The sequence below is a fragment of the Ixodes scapularis genome, unplaced genomic scaffold (genome assembly GCF_016920785.2).
Source record: "Ixodes scapularis isolate PalLabHiFi unplaced genomic scaffold, ASM1692078v2 ptg000932l_1__unscaffolded, whole genome shotgun sequence".
In the NCBI taxonomy this organism is placed as follows: domain Eukaryota; kingdom Metazoa; phylum Arthropoda; class Arachnida; order Ixodida; family Ixodidae; genus Ixodes; species Ixodes scapularis.
In genome coordinates this window covers 26,574-44,287 of record NW_024610071.1, presented here as the reverse complement: position 1 = coordinate 44,287, position 17,714 = coordinate 26,574, and the positions used below count along the sequence as shown (strand labels likewise).

At 50.2% G+C, this 17,714-nt stretch overlaps 2 protein-coding genes across 3 annotated transcripts; one reads left to right on the top strand and one right to left on the bottom strand.

Moving 5' to 3' along the window:
• The first annotated feature begins 954 nt into the window (after positions 1-954).
• Positions 955-10,066, top strand: LOC121046451. 2 transcript variants are annotated; one of them, XM_040500692.2, is made up of 5 exons: positions 955-1,259; positions 1,827-1,977; positions 2,614-2,748; positions 4,278-4,475; positions 5,768-10,066. In XM_040500692.2, the coding sequence occupies exons 2-5, from the start codon at positions 1,845-1,847 to the stop codon at positions 6,880-6,882; spliced, it is 1,581 nt and encodes a 526-aa protein (XP_040356626.1). In that variant the 5' UTR covers positions 955-1,259; positions 1,827-1,844; the 3' UTR covers positions 6,883-10,066. The 2 variants fall into 2 exon arrangements, with proteins under 2 accessions (XP_040356626.1, XP_040356627.1); XM_040500693.2 differs by having other exon boundaries at positions 1,003-1,259; positions 1,816-1,977.
• A 1,113-nt stretch (positions 10,067-11,179) lies between these two features.
• Positions 11,180-16,356, bottom strand: LOC121046450. The gene is made up of 2 exons (XM_040500691.2): positions 16,105-16,356; positions 11,180-15,011 (listed from the first exon to the last, which is right to left on the bottom strand). Exon 2 carries the CDS (start codon positions 15,001-15,003, stop codon positions 13,573-13,575), a length of 1,431 nt encoding a protein of 476 aa, XP_040356625.1. The 5' UTR covers positions 15,004-15,011; positions 16,105-16,356; the 3' UTR covers positions 11,180-13,572.
• Positions 16,357-17,714: the final 1,358 nt, after the last annotated feature.

The window sequence follows — 17,714 nt, the reverse complement described above, 5'->3', positions numbered from 1 at the left end:
ACTCGGAAGGTGACCTCCGACAGTTTTTCTACGACCCGAAGCGGACCGCGCCATTTAGGCTGCAACTTTCTGGCGAGCCCACGGACGCCGGCCAAGTCGTTGATACAAACGACGTCACCCACGGCGGAGCTCGAAGTTGCGGCGTCCCTGTCGAATAGGTGTTTCCTTGTTTTGGCAGAGTCAGCCAGCATCAGGCGTGCAGACTCGTGGGCGGATGAGAGTCGCTGAAGCAGTTCATCTCTGTAGTGCTGTGCGTGCCCGCACGCACAGCACCGAATGAGTCGGTAATACACTCCGTCACACCGCATTGTAAGACTTATTCTTGTTTGGATCCGAAGCCACTGTGGCTATGGGTCTAAACAATTTTTGTGCGTTTTTAAAATAAATAAATTTGATTTTGAATTTGAATTTAAATGCCTCCTCCTCCCTCCCCCCCTTTTTTTATACGTGTTGGAGAAAAAAAATTTAAACTGTCTAGATCGGTGGGATCTCTTTAAGTCGTGAAAGTAGATATACTGGCGTTTTGTAAACTGACATACAGGTAGCACTCGAAAGTTTAAAATAACCCCTGCCCTACCTTTCCTAGGCTCCCGGTGATTATATATATCAGTGTAAAAAAAAGTTGTGTAAAAAAACAGAAATTGTCTGGCAGCTGGCCTGCCAGAAAATTCCTGTAAAGCTCTGTCCTCTGTTTTGAATTTTTCTGTTATTTAACATACTCTTTCTGTAAAATAACAAATTCCCGTAAAAAAAAAAAAGAAAAAAAAAAACATGACGGCTGGCAAGCTGCTCAACATTTAGCTTATTGAATTAGGCGGCAGCTTGCGCCACCTAGGAAGTGTAGTAGTAACCGCTAGATGCGCTAAAAAATGTTTTTTTTTTTTACTTCTGATTTTACGGGGCAACCACTCATATCACACACAAAGCACGAACACTAACCAATAGACCATTTGCAGTCCTCCCAAGCGCCCCGGCGCGCGCGCGAGGAATCTTGGGATCGGTGTTCTGTCGGCCCCCGTCGTCTGGCTGCTCTCCGTTGGAATCGCATCACCTCGCTCTAGACATACTTTTCATCTTCGTTGTTTATACTTAATAATCCTCTTTTTTATCTACTCCAGTGTATTTTTCTTGTTCATAAGTGTATCTATTTCGTTCAGCGCTTTGTATTTCTTCTGTATATTACGTGTTTTTGTGCATATTCCATCGTTTTCGACGCGGCCGTCGACGGACACCACGCCGCTTCGTTCGCCGCTCCCGGGGTGAGTACTGACTGTTGCCGTTACGCTCTATCCCGCTCCTAGGCCGTTCATTTAACTCGTGTGCGGTCGCGAGAGAGCAGTTTCGAACATCACTACAAATGTCACCGCTGTAAGCAGAGAAATAAAGTAGTCATCACGAAGCGAAGGCCGACATGCCTTCGCTTCGTGATGCGCTCGCCCTGTGAAATGTGAGCGTGGGATATCGAGTACTGCTTGCGTGCTCAACATTCGGGACGGTGCTTTGTCGTTGCGATCTTTTTGCCCTTCGGACGCTTGCGAAGCTGTACCAGCGGTCGGCGTGCCTCGGCAGCGCTCGTCAACAACCGTCCGCGCGGCGTCACTTTTCTCGCGTTCGCTGACCGTCCGCGAGCGCCGGTGATTCATCGTCGCGGCTGGTATGCGTATGTAGTACATCGCATAGCTTCACAATCGCTCTTAACAGCGGTTGTGAGTTGAGCGGGCCCTTAGCAAGCGAGTTATGTCAGCAACTGCAACTTTGAAACTGATGGTCACTTCACTTATTTATTTCACTATTCGAGATGTCAGCTGAATGTAGTATCTTCTTAGGTCACCCTCAGAAGCCACATGACGGGCGGTACAACCTGCTGTGTACCGGGCTGTGCCCACACCACTCTCACTGCCAAGCATGTGTCCTGGAATCGCTTTCCGAAGAACAGCCATCTACGCAACATTTGGGTACAGCGAATCAACAGGAAAGGTATTTACCATATTTTTTTACTTGTTATCTACACTTTCCTGACAATGATCAGGAAGGTACAGTGTGTGTACTGTCCGACGTGGCCCAAGTCATTTTACCCATATGTACAACATACCTGCGAAACACATTTTTTTTAAAAATAAAAATAGCATTCATTATTTTTGACCTATAAGTGCAACATACGACTGAAACAAAAAAGACAATCTCAAAGAATCCCAGATGTTGCATGTGCCCTTTTCACTCTCTTGGCCACTTCCACCTGCACCGACATACCAATATTTGATTGCATCGCAGGAATGTCGCTTCATCTCACTACCCTACAGCTAAAGCAAAGATACTCTCACAGTGCTTCTATCATTTTCAGCGTGCATCCACTCCAGGTTTGTTAGGCATAAACTATGTGCTTGTTCTTAGTGCCCGCTGCACAATGGTACTGGAAGTGTTTAGAAGGCGGTGGGGTGACGATGGGGGAGGAGGAGAACTGAATTCTACCCCCTTGCCCGGATAGTTTACTGACGCCCCTGTTCAGACGCCACGGCTGCTGCATCCATTCTTACCACTGAGATTGAGTTGCACTTGCTCCAAAGTTGAATGGGTGAATCTTAATATGGTGCTAACTGCTTCTTTTGCATGCAGGTACCACTGGACGGTTCTCTCTGTGGACGCCAACCTCTGACAGCAGAATATGCGGCGCTCATTTTAACGAAACTGGGAGAAAGAAGTACGAGGACAAAGCTCCCCGGTTTTTTCCAACCAGGACATTTCCGAAGTGTATGTTATTTGCCTATTTTTGTTTCTTTCTGCAATAGTTGTTTTTCCCTGCTTATATTCTTGCTTGTGATCACTGTATACATGGGTCGTTTCTCACGTGAGCTACGTCACTGCTGGTGGCGTCTGGTGATTTGTGGACAGCGGTGCTACCCAGTGAGCATGGCGAAATACGTGACCTACGGAAGCAATCATCGCTCTCATAGAAAAAGACGGAGCTTCAAGCAATCGTAATGTCAGATTTTGTAGAGCTGCAGACATAATAACAATGTTTTGTCTGAATACATGAGATCTCTCAACGGCTAGACGACGCAAATGGACTGCAATCGAAAAGAGGTTTTGCGACGTGCGGTTAAGTAGCATCAAGGATATCACTGAAACTGAAAAAGTATAACATTCTCGTCCGTCATTAAATTTGCAGTGGGAATAGGTGGCATATAAACCTACTGACTGCCTTTTTCAAGGATTTGGCTTGGCTTAGCTAGCTTGCTGCTCAAGGCACCAGGGGATGTCGCTCTGCTGCCTTCATCTCTGATGGCCCCAAATGACAGCTTTTAATCCAGCTCTCTCGTTGTGGAAAGTAGTGAAGGCTCTGCATGTTTCCTGTCGTACATTGAAGTGCCAGCTCATCTCGACTCTAAATAACAGCAGTGTGTTTGAACGGTACCAGACGATGCTTCTTTATATTTCCGACTGCTCTATCTGACACAGTCGGTCACAATGCAAGAGGACTTCAGCGAGCTGGAAAACACTCTCTTAGCACATAGAAAAACATAGGAGAAAATGTACCAACATGAATTCTAGAAATATTTTGAGCGAAAACTGACGTCAGGTGCAAGGACTCTATAATTACTGTCCACCGTGTTTGCTTGACTAGGCAGCTTCCTAGTGACCATTCAAGCAGATAGAGTTGGACATGCCTTGTCAGGAGTTTGCGGTCGTAATATGCTTGAGCCAACTGCTTTGTAAGAAGTTGCAGCTGTGCATATCGTTCGTGTCACAAATGGAAACACATATGAATGCGGAAATATAATTATGTTTAATAAAGGGCCCTTTAGGCAAGTATGGACAGCCTAAGATGGCACCGAATATAGTCGATTTCACAGTAACATGGCAGGTGGCAGACTCTATAACCCCTGTGAACTGATTGAAGTGTTGAAGTCAAATGTATGTGACAGCTCTTTACTAGAGAAGTGTACTCTGATTGGCTCGCTTGGGACAAACCTTTTGTTGTGTGCCAAACTATGTTGAATAAGGATATAAACTTTGTTCCCTTCTTTTATACGCCGGTGGCTGTTGAATGCACTTCGTCTCAGAAAGAACTGCAACAATCGCTATTTGGCTACAACATTCCAGACCAGCTACCAAAGGGTAGAAACAGTGACCGCTATTGATCCAGCTGAGCTCTTGGTTGTTTGACATGTTATGTGCTCCGTACAGTGTAAGCTGTGCCCTGTGCTAGACAGAATTCCAGCCGGTATGTAATGCTTATAAAATAATTGCGTGAACAATTGCCTTATCCTTGCCTGCAGATGTTGCGGCCTGCCCAAAGGTCCCAAACATGATCTGCGCAAGGAAGCGCCATGCGCTGCAGCCGCTGCCGGCCTACTTTCTGTCGGACCTTGACCTGGCACAGACCGTGACCCTGCCTGCTAGCCAGGAGCCAGCACAACCCGGCAGCCCCTTGGCCTCCGCTGGTGCCCCTGACACTGATGATGTAATAGCTAGCGGTAAGCTCCTAACATTGAGCATCAGTGTTGCTCGTCTGTTTATTTGGCATCCCTGTCAACTGTGCAGCAGTCCCGATAGGTGCATGGAACACTTACATGCAGTACGTCGAACTTTACAAACTGTACTAACTCAGTCACCGCTGGCTATAGCACGCAAGTTGTGGCCGTTCCATACTCGCAGCACCATATGGCACGGTGCACTCTAAGATACCGCACATGCAAGGTACCCGCGGAGTTGTTCTTTCAGATTGCGGTCACACCCTCACTTCATTGTCTGCCAGGTACAAAGGAGATGCTGCCACAGCCCTGCTTGCATGTTATTTGCCTCAAGATCCAGATTGAAAAGTGGGGACACATGCTTTTGTTTATCCATTGTTTCCTACAAGACAAGCGGCGATTCTCTGGCGTCCACAAAAAAACCATCCCCACTTTTGTTATGGAGCACGGGCAAGGCTATGCATGCTCTTAGAATTCGCAGTTGACTCCAATGCATGCGCACGAACGCTGCACCGGAGCCTCTCAGGGCTTCGAGTTAGCGTCCGCAGCATTCTCCGTGCTCCAAGTAAGTGTAGAACAAAGCTTAGTTCCGCATTTCCCCGCAGCACCCCTGACGATCGGATCTCAAGGCGAATAGCCAGCATTCCCATTATAGCTCCTTCGTGTGGAACAGAGCAGCATTAAAGAGGTCATAAACCGACTCAGTTACTTCTGCTAAATGCTGCTGTCGCACAATAAAGCTTGAGAACAAGCAATATTCTGCTCTTCCTCACAGCCAGGTAAAATAATCACATGATTACTGTTAGGGGTTAGCTGCTACTGTTGGCGCAGTGATTAGACACAAGCCCAAGCCCCAATAGTTACCATGGCATTGATTGTAACCAAATAGTCAGGTGCTCACTCAGTGCTTGGGTCCAGTTCATAAGCCGTCTGTATTCAAGTGTCGTCACCCTGGTGTGAACCCTAGGCTTTCTCAACATTGTGATTTCTGACTGTAAATTAGCCTTCTATTCCTCAGAATATAACCTTGGCAGGGGAGCCTCTGGTTTGTGGTATATAGATTATTATATAGATTATATTTGTGCTACAGACGTCAGTATGCTTGTATGAGGTGCAGAACATCCAAATGCATATCGTTTCTTGGCCCCTTTAACATGTGATGCTTTTTTTGTATGGCACATGATATGCTATTTGGCAGAGCCAAGGCAATTACAAGGAGAAAGCCTAGTTTTTTGTTTTGATATTTGACTGCAAAAATGATGTGATATTTATTTTGCTATCTCCCCATCTGGCAGACCACCAGTACAGCATCACAGGATGTATCGATCAAGCCCTGCGTGATCGCATCAGGCAGCTAGAGGAGCTCGCTTCTGCAAACGAGAAACTGCGCAAGGACAACGACCGTCTACAGAAAGAAAATGAAGCTCTGCGGAAGAAAGTAGCCCATCTTGAGGAGATGTATGACAAAGCAGAGGAGGTCATCGATGCTACAATCCCCTTTCAGAACTTCACGCTCACAGCCGTGCAACAGGACCCAAAGAAACTGGCCTTCTACACGGGATTCGACTCCCTGGAGAGATTTCTCGCCTTTTACAAGTTTGTTCAGGCAGGTTATGAAGCTCACAAGGAAAGTCAAGGTCCGCAGAGAAGGTCACCTTATCTATCCATGGATGATCAGCTGCTGCTCGTGTTGTCCCGCCTGAGGGTGGGACTTTTGGAGCAGGACCTTGCATACCGGTTTCGTATCCACATCAGCACAGTCAGCCGGGTGTGGACATTCTGGATTGGTTACCTAGCGGACTACCTTGCTCAACTCAACTACTGGCCGTCGCGACAGGTTGTGAACAAGCACATGCCGGAGTGCTTCATCGAGGCGTATCCATCGACGAGAGTCATTCTGGATTGCACGGAAATCTTCATCGAGACACCTAGCGACTTCAGGGTGCAGAGTGATACCTACTCAAGCTACAAGTGCCACAACACTGCCAAGGGACTGCTGGGCATCACCCCCAATGGGTTCGTGTCGTTCGTGAGCGACCTTGCCCCTGGCCGCGTCTCTGACAAAGCCCTGACCGCATGTTCCGGGCTATGCAACCTTCTTGAGCCCGGAGACTCTGTCATGGCGGACAGAGGCTTTTTGATCACTGAAGAGGTCGAAGCTGCAGGGGCTAACCTGAACATTCCACCTTTCCTTGGGGGAAGGCTACAGCTCTCCCTGGAGGACGAAGCGAAAACTAGGGCGATTGCGAAGGTCCGGATCCACGTGGAACGAGTGATTGGACAAATGAAGTGTTTTCGAATCTTGAGGGGTACTTTCCCAAACAGTATGAGCAAGAGCCTGGACTCTATCTGGAAGGTCTGTGCTTTGCTGTGCAATTTCACGAGAGAGCCACTGCTCAGTCGAAGCTAGAGCTGCAGTCTTGTGGCTTCGTAGATGGTCGTGGAGAAAAAAGAGGCCATATCTCTCTATCTAGCTCACTTCAGCTCCGGCAACTTTTTGTGCCCACACGCCCTCATGACCCATGACGACCATTAGCACCGACTACGGCCCTCGGGACTTTCCTCTACCCAACGAAATGGACTCACAACCCACCGAGGCCACGCTGGCTTCTCCCGCTGTCTGAAGCTTACCGCTCAATGCACCACCCACAGCCGGTGCAACCACTCCTGCCGTCACGTCGCTTCTTGATGCACCACTTGTTGCCGCGTGAATTCAACCTGCGGTCTTTACTCAGAATCCATTCTCCATCCTCGGCGACGATGATCCCGAAAGCAAGTTGTCGCCCCTCAACAACAGTTGCCACATCCGCACTGCCGCCAATGAAACGAAGCGTGCTCGTGGCATTTTTTTCTTCGGCGCCGCTGCGACTAAGCTTACCACCTCACCCCGGTGCATCCAACGTGACTCGAACCCTGACTCGTTCCCCCTGGAGGACGGATGGCATCCTGTCTCTCGCCGACGTAAGGCGGCCCCGCCCGCGGCGCCTCCAGCAGCATCGTTCTGCAGTGAGTTCTCCCACACTGTCATTCTACGGCCGGCCAAACCATGCCGCATCATGGACGGGGTCTTTCTTGCCATTGACTCTGCAGTTGCTGCACAGATAGACCTCAGGTCTCCTACACCATTGCAGCCCCCTACCAAGTGAGGTACCTCGACTGCAGTAATCAACTTGCAGTTGATGCTGCTTTGTCTCAAGTGTGCGATGCATTCCTCAATGTAACATACATCCCGATCGGCACTCTGCAGGTCTCCGTGCAAGGCTACGAGGCCATTCGCCGTGGCCAGGTTCGCGGATTCATAAAAAAAGTCTGGCGACCTGGATTCTGCGTCCTAAAAAACCTTCATTGCCGGAAATCTGCTATCCTCCAGGCCGGTCCTCTCACAAACTCTGGGTCGGCACTCATTACATTCGACGGCACCAGCCTCGCGTTGCCCAGTGCCCCAACAGCACCCAAGCCAACGGCACAACACAGCGTCGTCAGTTGCCTTCATCAACATCCAAAGAGAAGCCGGCGTCACCACCAGTGACGCCTGAAACTAGCTCCTGCTCAGCAAGCTGTGCTGTTATCTGCGCCCAAAGCCCTCATCGCAGCACCGAGGTCTGCGAAGCAGAAGACTGACTCCCGCCCGGTGCTCGCCACAAAACTCCTAACGCCGGCACACAACATCACCGCCGACCTCACACAAGTCCCAACATCAGAACCGCCTCGGACCACCTTCGCAGAATCAGCGAGAGCTGTCAACAGCACTAGTGAGACGCCTGCCCTACTTCCGTCAGGGTCAGACTTTACTGGCTTGCAACAACAAATCACCCTTTTCACAAAACAAATGCTGGCAGCCACGCAGCGAATTCCGACGATGCAAAACTCGCTGTTTACTCTCGTGGATACCTGCACCCGTGCAGTAATCGGGCGCCTCGCGATGCAGGGCATCATTCCGTTCGGCGGCCCCCCACTATCACCACGCAAACATGGTTAGCGCCCCCAGGATTGTTCAGTGGAACTGTTGCTCGCTTAAACAGAAGAAGGCAGACTTCATCGAAAAATTTTATCTTCACTCGTCATCCGACATGGCCGCTGCGTTTGCTCTACAAGAAATCAACGGCCCCCTCCCTTCTTTGCCACAGTACGATGGACTTGCTCCGAACATTGAGACTAGTGCCCCCTTGCCTTGGATTCGTTCCGCCCTGTACGTTCATCGATCAGTGTGCTTCACTCTTCTCGACACCTCACAGAGGTGCTCTGCAATGACCAGCGTTACGGGTTGCCGCCAATTCCTCAACGGCCCGTTTTTCTCTTCTCTGTCTATGTGGCTCCAGACACATCGCTAAACCGCTGGACAAGGCAGCCGCTAAACATCCCTTTTTTTAAGCACTTCGCCCGTCTTTATCCAAAAGACGACGTTCCCGTTTGCGGTGATCTTAATGCCAAACACACGCATGGGGCTACGACATTGACCTTCCCCACGGCACGCGGCTTCTTGCAGACCTCACAGGGCTGAAACTTTCGTTCCTCAACATCCCAGACACCCCCACACGTATCAAACAATCCTCCCAACAGCAGGACACCTGCCCCGACTTTACCTGTGCTCGTTACCCTCGACGCTGGAGATGGCATGTCGCCGGCGACCGCCTCGGCGGTGATCACCTCCCCATTATTTTACGCTACGACTTCCTATCCGCAACCCTATCTCACTGTCGCGCCTGCTGCGACACATTCTTCACTAAGTGGGACAACTTCCGAGCAGCTCTTTCTTCTGTCATGGAACTTGCTGGCTTTTCCGACATTATACAAGCTATCCAGTCCGCCCACAAGTCTGCCACAAAGCGGCTAACCGTACCGGACGATGCCGCTTTGACGAGCATTTACTTACTGGACCGCCGCATTCACCTGTTGGCCTGTTACCGCCGTTCTCGCAGACCACGACGACTCCTCAAACCTTCACATAAACTCCAAAAGACTATCTCGTGCTACACTTCGGAACTCGCTTCCAACTGCTGGACTTCCCTGTGCAGATCCATCTCCGGCAATAGCCATCTTTCGAAAGTTTGAAGGCTCCTCCGTTCTCTCCTCGGGGACCACAAACCTAGGCAATTTGCTGCCACTGTTGCCCTTCGCAAAGGTGTCTCTCCCGAGGAGCTAGCTGAACGGGCCTCGGACGTCTTTTTTCCGCAACCAGCGCAACATGACTCTGGATGCTACACTTGTGTTCACCCTGTCACCAAGCTCTTGGGATGGATTGCCCGTTCACCCTCCACTCGCAGTGCACCTGGCCCCCAACAATGTCACAGTCGGGCAACTTCAGAACCTCCCTACGGCACTCAAGGAAACCATACTCGCCGAGATCAACCAGGTGACTCCAGACTACTGAAGCCCCAGGAGTCCCTGATCGCTGCCACTTGTCTCATTCGCCCTGGAAGCTCCCGAGAAGATTAAAAGCTTTTCCTCTTTTTATGCCCAAACAGCAGGGCAGATATGGTGGCCACTTCTTTGGTCGTTAAATAAATGTTTCAAAGCAAAGGTAGATGGTCATGATGAAAGAAATCAAGGACGTTAGGATTCCTGTCAGAAGTACTCAACGCAATAAAATGTTGTCCAAACTTGCCAGGTTTTAATTTTAGATTGGTTGCACACTACACGACAGAGTAGCGAGCATTTGATTATTCTTAATTTTTAACTAGGACTGATTAAATTAATTTCAATACTTTTGGATGTTTTATTTTAATACACACATATCCTCTAAAAAGGGCGGAAATGTAGTGGTTAATAAAGAAAAATAGACGTAATGGTGGGGCCACAGTCGACTCCTAGCAGAACTGTTTGGTGGGGCAACAGGCAGACTGAGATTAAAGCCCCTCTATCCTGGGAAAAGTGGCGCCATTCATTGTTGTGGAAATTCTCGAGACACGTACCGTGTGCCACTTCTGGGAAGGACATGGCGTCTGAAATCTAGCTCAGTGCTGCGCTGTGTCGCCATGATCTTCCCAAGGGCTGCATGTTGCACGTGCCTCGTGCATCGACGCACTTTGCGCTACTTTTAAAACATGAAGGGGCTTTAACTGAGATGCCATTGCGTGTGCCACAGGCAAAAATTCAAGATGTTGAAAACAAGCTGTTGCATTGTAAATTGTGCGAATTACTAAAATTCTCCGTCAATATGCCCCAGCAAATGAAGATTAGAGGGTTTACAGATTAAACCAAAGGAAGATGTCTGTCACCCCAGAGGAAGAACATGTGGGGACCTTGACGTGCAACCAAAATTTCACCATCAATAGCGCTGAAATCAGTAACGACACTACCGTAAACCAATTTTGCTCCCAGGTGGGCCGCCGGAAGCGGCGTTGGTAGCCACAGCACATGGTCGTTGTTGGAACTTTCGCGCATAATGCAGAAGAGGATCATGCCCTCTTTAGGTGTCACACGCTCTCATACCATCTTTAGTGTTTGTGTGTATGGCGCGTGCTTTGGACGGTTTCACAACTGACGACCACGCGCATGCTAGGCTGTGAAGATTACACGCTGGGGCGTGGGTTTGTAAACAATGGAAAAGTGTATGAAATTTAGCATGCACAGTGCACAAACTCTATTTTCAGTACACAAATATTGCGACTACTATATCGGACAGAGGTACGCGCTACAGTTTGCAACAAATTCTTGTGCCGACATGAGCAGTCTGAGGCATTCCAACTACTTGTCATGACAGCCACTTTCAGTTCACAAAAGTTGGTTTATTATATGTTCTCCAAGTCTTTGGCATTAAAAATGAGGTTGATTCCTTTGTGACACTGCCGTGCCGGGCTGTGGCCGGCGGTGAAACTGCACAGCCCACCAGCGACGGCAAGCAACCAACTGAGCGTCCAGAGCTAGGAACCAAAAGGCACCTTTATCACACGAGGCAATGGCTTTTTACACAAGACGTGGGCACAGTGTTTGCAACCCGATTACCGAAAGTGTCCAAACTTGGCACTAGCACCGCCCGCAAAATCCCCCCTTTAGAATGTTCAAGGAGAGTATCGGACACCTTGGCTGTGAAAAAAAACAAAGTTTTACAGATTGAGTCTCTTGGGAGCGACCACTTGTCTTCCAGAATGGGTTGAGTAGTGTCGGCCCGTACCATCACCACGAACACGTGGTGGTGATGCTGGACGAGGCACATCACGATGACGCGAGTAGACAGGTCCACCTGAGGCCGAACCGTCGACGGAAGCTAGGGGTGACGCCGGCCTCGGAGAGACACAACAGCACCTGCCGCAGGCGTTGGTCATGTTCCTTTTTCGTTCTGCCGAAGACTAGGATGTCGTCGACCATGTTGACCAATCCGTCTAGGACTTCCAAGATCCACGCCACCTGTCGCTGGAAAAACTCAGGGGCCGACGTGATGCCAAATGGGAGTCGGCAAAAGCAATAACGCCCATACGGCGTAATGAACATCGTAAGCTCTTGAGAGTCCTTGGAAAGCTTGACCTGATGGAAGCTTGAGGTAACTTTGAGCTTCGAGAAGACTGCCGCATCGCCCAGAAGTCCCAGGACTTGATCGACGGTGGGGAGCACATGACGTTCTCTCGGGACAACTTGATTTAATTTTGTAAAGTCGATACAGACACGGTAACCTCCCGACGACTTTGGAACCATGAACAGTCCAGCGTCCCGAGGTGTGGGGTTGGTGACACGCCGAATGGCTCCGTCTTGCTCCAGTTTGGCCAGTTCTGTTTGCACCACCTCGCGCAGGGGTATCGGTATGCGGCATGGAACACTAAGTGAAAACGGAACCGCATCCGGGCGTAGCCGAATCTTGTACTCCTCCTTGAGCGTGCCGAGACCTCTGAAAAGTCCCTGCGGTGCCGGCACTTTCATGTCGTCCAAGAACTTTACCACACCCAGAGCCTGGATGGCTGGGAACCCGAGCAGGGGCATAGAGAGGGACTTGATCACGTACAGACGCTGATGACCGGTCTTGCCTCGCCACAGGAGGGTAGCCATGAAGTACCCAATGACTTTTAGCGACTGGTCTCCTGGTGCTGTCAGCAGGTCGTCGACCTTGTCCAGATGATGAGGTAAGTTCGGGAAGGCTTCCGAAACAGCAGACGCCTCCGCGCCGGAATCTACCTTGAATATCGCCGTGTAGTTGTCGACATTGACCTCAACGTACTTGGCCTTGGCCTTCTCAGTCTCGAGGATTGCGTGGAGCGGTAAGGAACGCCACCTTGCTCTGCTTTCGTTTCCGAGCGCAACAGACGTCCGCGAAGTGGCCCTTCTTCTTGCAATAATTGCACAGAGACTGCCGAGCAGGACAGTCTGAGCGTGTGTGGGGGGCCCGACTGCAGTAGCTGCAGGAACCTGGGTCGTTATCGCCAAGTGAAGACACTGCTGATGCGTCGTCTGACCGTTTTGTTGTCTTGCGTTGGTGCGTCGGACCATGACAAGACTTGGTGGCGTCAACGTTGACGGTGACCTGGACACTCTCGACTCCCGCGAGCAGTTTTTTTCTTTTTCGGCGTCTTCGATCTGCCTCACCTGCGTCCACGCGTCCTTGAGGCTGAGCTTGGCTTTCCAGCAGAGCTGGCCGGACAGGCGTTCGTCGCAAAGACCAACAACGAACCGGTCGCGAACCAGGCGTTCTTCGACTTTGGGGGACGGGTAGTTGCACCACTTGACAAGCTTGCAGAGCTCGGCGTAGTAACTGTCGACGCTCTCTCCCGGCTGCTGAACCCGCTCGTGGAACCTCGAGGACTCTTACACCTCGTTGACGGGGTACAGGAAGTGTTCCGAGAAGCGCTTGACCACCGTGTTGTAGTTGTTCAGGGAGGCGGCGTTCAAGCCGAACATGTCGAGAAGGACCCGAGCCTCGGGGCCCATGCAGTAGAGAAGTGTCCGCACCTGAATGTCCGGTGGTGCTTGGCGAAGTACGGAGGCATAAGCGTACTCCTCGAGTTGCGTAAACCGGGTAGGCCAAGAACCGGTGTTGTCGAAGTCGAAACCAGCAGGCTGACGTACGGAGCCGCCCACCCACGCGGGCAGTGTTTGCAACCCGATTACCAAAAGTGTCCAAACTTGGCACTAGAACCGCCCACAACAGACACTACAATTTTATGATCAACACTCAGTCTTTCCGATATTTAAAAAAAAAGTCTGTCAGGCGTGGCACCATAACGTTCACCCAGAGTGCCTCATCAAAGGGCACCCGTGTGACCCAGCAGTCTTTCGCCCAGTCAACAACAAGGTCACACCACTCCAGTCCTGTGAGCGCAAGTTGTCCTGTCACCTGGTAGTAGTGCTTGTGCTTTTTGTCGACACTCTTGTCCGCATGGATAAACTCCACAAACCCTCTGCTCATCACCTCCTCGAAGGTCGTCAGGTTCGCATCTATCGCCCGTGACACGGTCTTCACTTCGACTAGTCCGTACTCCTGTATATCTTCGTCCCAGACCAGCCCGTCTGGTGATGCCCCCAGCATGGGAAGGCCAGGGTTGATGCAAAGGCCAACACTGAAGACTTGGACCTTTTGCTTGGCCTTGTAGCGCTTCAGAGCAGCCGCCTCATTCTGAAGTCCCGCCCTCATGTGACGTGTCGTGCCATGTCCGCCCGAGAAAATCGTCCTGAGAAACTTTTCGTTCACGGGTGCTTGTCGTTTGACGATGTCTCCGAACTGTGATGCCGTGATCCTTTTCTCACGTTCCGTGTGCCACAGCATACTTCTGCTTTGGCCACGTGTCTGTTCCTCCAGGTGCTGAGCTTGTGTAAGAGTCAGGGTGCATGGATCGCTTGGTGGCATCTGGTGATTCCAGCACTCTTTTATGGGCAAGCTGATCCGTGCTGCAGAGGCCCCATCATCCGTGTTCGAGTGCTCCTGAACCTTCCTTGGCAAGGGTGTGAAGGCAGCTTCTTCCATCACGTCCGCAAACATTGGGAATATTCCCTTCTCAATGAAATCTGTATGCAGCCTCTTGACGGTTGCCTGCGCCACGTCCACATGCACTTCCGTGGTTTTTCTCGCACTCTTCGCCTTGTTGCTAGAGTCGTGCTTGACGAATTCTAGTTCGTTGAACGACACCGTACTTGCACCTCTCTTTGAAGATGGGCCCCACTGCCTTGCTCCCTCAGTGCAGGCCAGAGCATCCGGGATGTAGGACCTTCCCTCCCTTATCAGGTCTAGCATGTGCCAAAGCAGTGCTGCCACATGCTTGCACACACCGCCTTGTCCAGCCTTGCAGGAACAGGAAGCCTTGCTGACCTGCCCATCTTGGCAGAGCACAGCATGCACTGCGTATCGCTTCGTAAGGGTCATGGAAGCCTCCACGTTAGCCTTGACAATTGTCTCTGATGCACTTGTGGTGTGGAGGAAGATGTTCTGCACTTTGTGGGCCTTGAACATTTTGTAGCCAGAACTTGTGTGCTTCTGTGCTCCAGCTGCTTGGCCATGCCCTTGGATGTGGCTTTCCGAGAATGCGGAAGGAAAGTCCTTCAGCTGCTTGGTCCAAGGTCCTGCTGGAAGTGGTAGCTCTTGCGGCTCTGGTACATCCCGTGTCGCCATAGCCTTCCCTGAAAAAAAGGCAGCTCAGTCAGCGTTTTAAAAGGAGGACGGAAATTTGACCAACACAGTTTTTTAATGGGTTTGGTGTTGTTTTGACAGAATTAACCTAAACTTGCGAAGTAAGAGTTCATCTAGGGTAACAACCCCTCAAAAAAAGCCTGCTGTAAACTTTGTGCTAAAAAAAGAGCGTTTGCTATTAGGCAAACATGCCAGCTTTTGTAATCTACAACTTCTTGTGCACTTTCGAACATTACACAGTCGAAGGAGCATTCTGAAAGCAAGCCACGCACTGGCATTGGGGACAAGCATCTCCAGTGTCACTGAGCTGCTTGTTGCTGCTGCCCTGTCAGTGTCCATGATATAGTGCAGCTCTGAATACGAAGAACGCGTTTTGACCATAATCCGTTTCGTGCCAGCAGCATAAAGCTGCTGGCACGACCGTGAAGTGTTGTACAGGAGTGGCAAAGACACTCCAGCTTTCAATGCGTCAGTGTTCGTCCAAAAGAAGCAGTTCGCAGAGCCACTAAAAAGTGTCTAGCATTTCATATGCACGCGCTTGCGTGAAAACGGGATGATCAATAAAGATATGCACTCGCGGGACGCTGTGTTAGCGCGGTTCGCAGGGGCAATCTTGCCTCACCACAGTGAGCGCGCTAGCTGAACTGTAATTTCGATAAACAATGGAATCTCCCCCATACTATGCATAAAACGCAGTCAGAACCCCTTCTCCCGCCGCGACGAAGAACCGAACGCGAAGGATGTGATGCTGCGCGGACGGTTGTTGACGAGCGCTGCCGAGGCACGCCGACCGCTGGTACAGCTTCGCAAGCGTCCGAAGGGCAAAAAGATCGCAACGACAAAGCACCGTCCCGAATGTTGAGCACGCAAGCAGTACTCGATATCCCACGCTCACATTTCACAGGGCGAGCGCATCACGAAGCGAAGGCATGTCGGCCTTCGCTTCGTGATGACTACTTTATTTCTCTGCTTACAGCGGTGACATTTGTAGTGATGTTCGAAACTGCTCTCTCGCGACCGCACACGAGTTAAATGAACGGCCTAGGAGCGGGATAGAGCGTAACGGCAACAGTCAGTACTCACCCCGGGAGCGGCGAACGAAGCGGCGTGGTGTCCGTCGACGGCCGCGTCGAAAACGATGGAATATGCACAAAAACACGTAATATACAGAAGAAATACAAAGCGCTGAACGAAATAGATACACTTATGAACAAGAAAAATACACTGGAGTAGATAAAAAAGAGGATTATTAAGTATAAACAACGAAGATGAAAAGTATGTCTAGGGCGAGGTGATGCGATTCCAACGGAGAGCAGCCAGACGACGGGGGCCGACAGAACACCGATCCCAAGATTCCTCGCGCGCGCGCCGGGGCGCTTGGGAGAGACTGCAAATGGTCTATACCGAACACCTGTGACAGGAAAAAAAGAACTCCAACACAACACCTTCGCGACTCTACTCTAAACACCGTGCCGACCCGGTTCGTATATATGCCTTACCATTTTCTGAGAACCATTCGGCAAGTGAGTGCCGCTGTTTACTAGATGAATACAAAGGGTATTTGCAAGTATTATTGATATACAGGTCCTCTGTGTATTTAAATTGGTAGGCTAGACACCTCTCTTAATCTGGCGCTTCGAAGGGCAACATGACATGAACGTAATCGGTTAAAGTAACACCGCACGGCATGCTCCCGATCAGTTTCGGTTTCAGATTCACGCGGTGATAAGCTTACTCAAGCCATGTCCCCCCACCCTCGTTCCGCGCGTGTAATAGCTACACAAGTTGCAATATCTGCATTCCCAGTCAGTAATCGGCTAAAGGTAACAGAATTCTTAGTCCTGTGTTGTTCGATTCGTTACTTTTTTCCTTAAATTCAGTGCTTGAGAATAGGTGACTTAATTGCAGCCGGCAAACGCTGGCGGCACGCTTTCCCGTGTTTGTCGCGTGACCGATGAGTCGCCCCACTCGCTCCACTTTAAAAGCCCCTAAGTTTCAAAAACTACACTTTAAAAGCCCCTAGTTTTCTGTTAACAACACAAGGTTGGTAGCTGACGCACACAAATGTAGTGATTCTCTGATGGAGAGGCGACGATGTTGGTAATTTGACGAGCAGGCCGCTACTTGACGGCAGGAGACATCTAGGAAGGTCCGGTAAAGCGCGCCGTGCTATGGGCTGCCCCGACAAAAGACGAGGCAGAGGTGGTTGACTTTTAGGTTTCGGTTTAATGAATCATAAAGCAGAACATGAAAACTGAAGAACACGAACGGCGAAAGAGGCAAGAGTTCGGGCTCGGGCTGACGCTTATAATAGAGAGTTTTAGTAGACCGTTTTCATCTTCCGCTCCGCTCTGAGGGTGCCAAACTGCGCATGCGCGGCCCGCTTCGCCGGAATGGAAAGCGGAGGTCCAAAAACGCGTTTTAGTAGAGCGTTTTTCTTCAGCGTAAGAGCGTTTTGAGCGGGTTCGAAAAATTTGCTTGCGTAGCCCCACAAGTGGACGTTTATAGTACTAGTAAGACAAGAAAACCTAAACGTTAACACCAAGAGAGTAAAAGGGAGCGTGATTGTAGAGGTAGTAAAAACGAAGGCGACAATAATGAACACAAAAGAGTAGGCACACACCTGAAGAAATATTAAGCTATAAAATATAAATATAATCGTTCCACCTTGTGTGCGAGTGAAGCCCAAGGTA

Coding starts and splice junctions, on each gene's coding strand:
- LOC121046451 (XM_040500692.2), top strand. CDS start 1,845: ATGACGGGCGGTACAACCTGCTGTGTACCGGGCTGTGCCCACACCACT. Junction 2,749..4,277: donor AACCAGGACATTTCCGAAGT/GTATGTTATTTG, acceptor CCTTGCCTGCAG/ATGTTGCGGCCTGCCCAAAG. Junction 4,476..5,767: donor TGATGATGTAATAGCTAGCG/GTAAGCTCCTAA, acceptor CCCATCTGGCAG/ACCACCAGTACAGCATCACA.
- LOC121046450 (XM_040500691.2), bottom strand. CDS start 15,003: ATGGCGACACGGGATGTACCAGAGCCGCAAGAGCTACCACTTCCAGCA.